The sequence below is a fragment of the Erinaceus europaeus genome, chromosome 17 (assembly GCF_950295315.1).
Source record: "Erinaceus europaeus chromosome 17, mEriEur2.1, whole genome shotgun sequence".
NCBI classification, from domain to species: Eukaryota; Metazoa; Chordata; class Mammalia; order Eulipotyphla; family Erinaceidae; genus Erinaceus; species Erinaceus europaeus.
Genome location: NC_080178.1, coordinates 31,933,928 through 31,938,826, shown reverse-complemented (window position 1 = coordinate 31,938,826; position 4,899 = coordinate 31,933,928). Strand labels below are relative to the sequence as shown.

The 4,899-nt window shown below is 35.6% G+C and overlaps 1 protein-coding gene across 1 annotated transcript; it reads left to right on the top strand.

Moving 5' to 3' along the window:
- Positions 1-636: 636 nt before the first annotated feature.
- Positions 637-3,228, top strand: FSHB (follicle stimulating hormone subunit beta). Its single transcript, XM_007530499.1, has 2 exons — positions 637-819; positions 2,913-3,228. The coding sequence occupies exons 1-2, from the start codon at positions 661-663 to the stop codon at positions 3,141-3,143; spliced, it is 390 nt and encodes a 129-aa protein (XP_007530561.1). The 5' UTR covers positions 637-660; the 3' UTR covers positions 3,144-3,228.
- Positions 3,229-4,899: the final 1,671 nt, after the last annotated feature.

The window sequence follows — 4,899 nt, the reverse complement described above, 5'->3', positions numbered from 1 at the left end:
TTTTATTTAACAAAGCAGTTTTGAAAATGATAATGAAGGAACAAATAAGACAATCATGACAATCATATTAACTCAGTTCAGAGTAATCACTTTAAGACAGTCAGAAGCGATATTATAATCTTTAAAGACTTTTCAGCTGAAAGCATTACACTGAAGTTTTGAAGTTTTGATATGTTTTAATTTGTGCTTAAAAAGTAAAGAAATAAAGCTGGATTCAGGTCCAAGTCCCTACCAATCAGCTTCACTATATGGTGGAGCAGAGCTGCAGTTGTCTCTCTCTCTCTCCTTCTGTCTCTTTGCTTCACCCCCTAAAGAAGAATGAAAGAAAGAAAGAGAGAGAGATATGAAGGAAGGAAGAAGAAATGAAAGAAGGGAGAAAGAAAGAAAGAAAGAAAGAGAAGAAGAAGGAAGGAAGGAAGGAAGAAAAAAGAAAGGAAGAAAGAGGGAGGGAGAAAGTAGGTAGGAAAGTCAATAATAATAGAACAAGAGGATAATAGGAGCTATCTATTCAAAAAGATAAAGAAAGGAGAAACTTGCAAAATGTCACTGAGGAGGATGTGTGATCAATTGTTTTTTGTTTTGGTCTATTTATATAATGATTATAATTCCTTGGTTTTCTAGCTTCTCATGGGTCTTCATCTTTTTACTTCCCAGTACAGAATGAAGTCGGTCCAACTTTGCTTCCTTTTCTGTTGCTGGAAAGCAATCTGCTGCAGCAGCTGTGAGCTGACCAACATCACCATTGCAGTGGAGAGAGAGGAATGCCGCTTCTGCATCAGCATCAACACAACATGGTGTGCAGGCTACTGCTACACTAGGGTAGGAATTCAATTCACTTTCCTACGAGGAAGTCACTGCTTGAGTCTGGTGCCTTAGACCACTCAGCCATCCTGACACTAAATTCACTTTTCTAAAGTGAGGGTGCAGTGAGTCTATATGAGACAAGCTTCATCAATTCCCCTTTTATTTTTTAAGTTTCCCAAGTCATAGTCCTGAATAACTTAAATCAATACTATCTATCTTACAATCAAGGTAAACTACCAGGAGATCAGATGTTTGGGCTTGGATTGGATTAGCATAAGTTTAGAGAAACTTCTGATTTGATCTGATAACTTGGTAACATTACCAATTCTGTATTAAAAGGGGGAGGCTGGGCAGTGGCACACAGAGTTGAGTGCACATGTTATCATGTATAAGGACCTGTGTTCAAGTCCCCTGTTCTTGCAGGGGGCAAGCTTCACAAGTGGTGAAGCAGGTCTGCAGGAGTTTTCTATATTTGCATATATAAGACCCTACATTTAACCGGCAGTGTCACATGAGTCTGGTGTTTTTCTCTCTCATAAAAAAAAAAAAAGTGTAGTTCATTGTTAGATTTGGCATACAGAGAAACATGAAGACACATTTAATTGAATATTCATATATTCTCCAAAAGTCAATTTCTGTAATTAAATCCATAGCTTTAGAAAAAAACTACTCATATGTTTCCAAAGCCACATAAAAATACAAATAGCATATTAACAATTATCTTATTGCCTGACTGAATACAATGCCAACAAGCAGCCCAAAGCACAATCATCCCTTACAGACTTTAAGACTTTCAGCCTTACAGACTTCTTAATACCTTTGATAAAATGAAAGCACAAAAGCATAAAACCACTAGTTTGTATTCATACAGCTTCTTAGCATTAATCCAAATAAAGGGGCAGTTTCTACTTTGTTTACCTTATCCCCTATAACATCTAGCTATCTATGCAGAATTTCATCCTATAAAGTGAGTGAAAATGGCAATTTTAATATATATCTTACTGAGTGGTAAGTGAGTAAGTGAGTTCAGTCAATCTAACTCCACTTTTAGAACAATTCAATATATCTTTCTAGAATAGGACTCAGTAACATGATATTAAAATAAATTAAACAACATCAATTTTTCCCTTCATGCAAATAACTTTTTCACTAGAAATGTTAGGAACATATCTGTTCTGCCTAGATATATGTGTATCTTATATGCAAACCTTGTATTCTTTAAGATTCAAGTTCTGTAATATACAGTATTTAAGATGGAGAGGATCTCCTCAAAGTCAAAATATTTCAACTCTTACATAAACCTTAAATTAAACATTAACCTTTCATATTGTGCCCTTTTTACTTTCTACAAATACACAAGGACACTGTATTTGTAGACATTTTATGATTACTTAAACTTAATGGTTTGTGGATTAAATTGTTACTAATATAGAAGTTCCACCTTAACCACAAAGGATATATTCCAAGATCCCCAGTGGATGTCTGAAAATGTGGATAGTACTGAATCCTATATACATTGTCTTTTCTTCTGAATACATCCCTATGATAGTGTTTAACTCAGCAACTAGACAAAAGAAGGTGTTACTAACCATAAGTAGTAACAAAATGAACGATTATAACAAACCATTGATATAAAAGTTATGTGAATATGGTAAGAATATTATTATATGTAATAAATCATCACTGACTATAAGCAATTGAAACCACAGAAAGCAGTGAGAGGGATAACAGAAAGTGAATATATAGTTTTCAACTAAATTAAAAAAATATCTCATTTTGCTTTCCACCATTTTCTTACACTGAAAGTCAAAGTTACCATTTTCTTTTTTGTGTAATTCAAGTTTTCCTATAGTTTGAGAAATAACTAATATGTAACTGTCAGTAAAGGAAAACAAATTATTTATATTGTCTGCAAGATTTTCAAAACAGTCAGGAAATGTGATGTAGCAGATAGGTCATTTATGAGGTCACATTTCTTTGCTGAGGGCTTTAAATAAATGAATTTTCATGGGTAAATATTAGAACAAGCAATATTTAATTTCTGTCTTATTTTGATTAAGCTAAATAGCTTTACAGCAAAGTGTAATCTCTCTGCTTTCTAAATTCAGGATCTGGTATACAAGGACCCAGCCCGACCCAACATCCAGAAAGCATGTACCTTCAAGGATGTGGTGTATGAGACGGTGAAAATACCTGGCTGTGCTCACCATGCAGACTCCCTGTATACATATCCAGTAGCCACTGAGTGTCACTGTGGCAAGTGTGACAGCGACAGTACCGACTGTACCGTGCGAGGCCTAGGACCCAGCTACTGCTCCTTCAGTGACATGAAAGAATAAAGGAAGATGGACATTTCAGGCTGCGTAGCCTTGTCTTGAAGGATCAAGATATCCCAAAAGCCTGTGTGTATGTAATGTGCACAGGCTGCAACCACTGGGGTCAGGGCAGAGTGTCATCTCCTGTCCTCCTGACAGAGGAGGATGTCCAGCACTTGCGAGTGCTGGGGCAGAGAGCTTGTCACCACTAAACCCTGTACTACTAACATCTTACTTAGACACTTGAGTGCTTTCACATTTAATACTCTTAGAAACCCTTTCATGCAGTCCTCTTAGACATAGGGATACCAGAGGGCTGGGTGGTGGCACACCTGGTTGAGCGTAGGTGTTACAATGCACAAGGACCTGGGTTCGAACTCCCACTCCCCAACTGCAGAGGAAAAGTTTAACGAGTGGTGTAGTAGTGCTGCAGATATTTCTCTTGTCTCTTTCCCTCTCTCTATCACCCCCTACCCTCTCAATTTCTGGCTGTTTCTATCCAATAAATAAAGATAAATTTTAAAAATTTAAAAAGAGAGGGAAAAAGAGAGAGAGATGGGGATGCCTATGCCCAAAGGAAAGAAAGGAAGATGCTAGACTCTTGACCACCTCAAGGGTAGGATTAGCATCTTCTTCATGGTTGTATCCTCAGTACCTGGCATCCTGTCTAGAATTTAATGAGATACCCAACAGCAGCTCACTTAAAGAAAGTAAGATCAGAAAGAAATTAGAATCACTGAGTAAGGTGTTGTGAAGCAGCCTTTTTGAGACAGCCCCCAGAAGTACGGGTCAGTCCATAGAAGTGGAGACATTATTTCCATTTCACCTCTCCTCTCACACATGGAATACTGAGATAAGCTATGTCTCTCTAAACTGGTCAGTGTAGATGGGGTTTACCAAAACTCAGCATTTCTTTGATACTTCCAAGGCCTTTAGTTAAGGGTAAAAGCAAAAAATGTTAATGTGGGTCTGTGAACATTAGTTGACATCTACTTCATCACTTAAACAAATTGAACAAATATTGTCAGTTTCCTGCATAAATCCTTTTGGGAAGAAGAAGAAGGGGGAGGAGGAGGAAAAAAAAAAACATATCACCCTGGCCTCCAAATGATGCTATTCCTTTGGAGCAAGGGGAATCTGAAAGGTCTGAAAGTAATTTCAGCAACTTAAAGAACATTAATGTTGTCTACATATATAATTATGTAAAGAAATAGCTCTTTTAGAATTAGGTGGAAAAATGCTATTTTTAGTGTTCTGTCTAATATCCATCTTTTCTCTGTATGTACATGTTTTCTTAAAATTTTATTTCAGGAAGGTATAAAAACTATTTCATAAGGGGATTTATTTTAAAGATGTGACCTCTCTTAGTTTTGCATTTATCTCAAATTCATAAGGTTTATAAATTTATTTAAATCTTATTTTTTAATAAATATTCTAGCCACTAAAGTGATAGATTTTAATTTTTTATGTGTAAGCAAATGACTTAAATATGTATATGCTTATTATATAAGTTGAAAGAATCTTAAAATATATTTATCAAGCTTCTGTAAATATTCCTTCACTCACTTTTGGAAATATTAAAAATAATTGCTGCACTTCTAAAATCATTTCTTTATTTAAGTTTTTTCAGTTTTAAGTGATATGTTTATTAAAAGTATAGACTAATAGTCCTGTGCTTTAAGATCATTGTGTTTGTGTGCTGGCTTCCATAAAAAGTTAATTTTAACAAACTGTGACAGAACTAAAAAGGTGAACAGAAATGATTGATAAGACCACATCA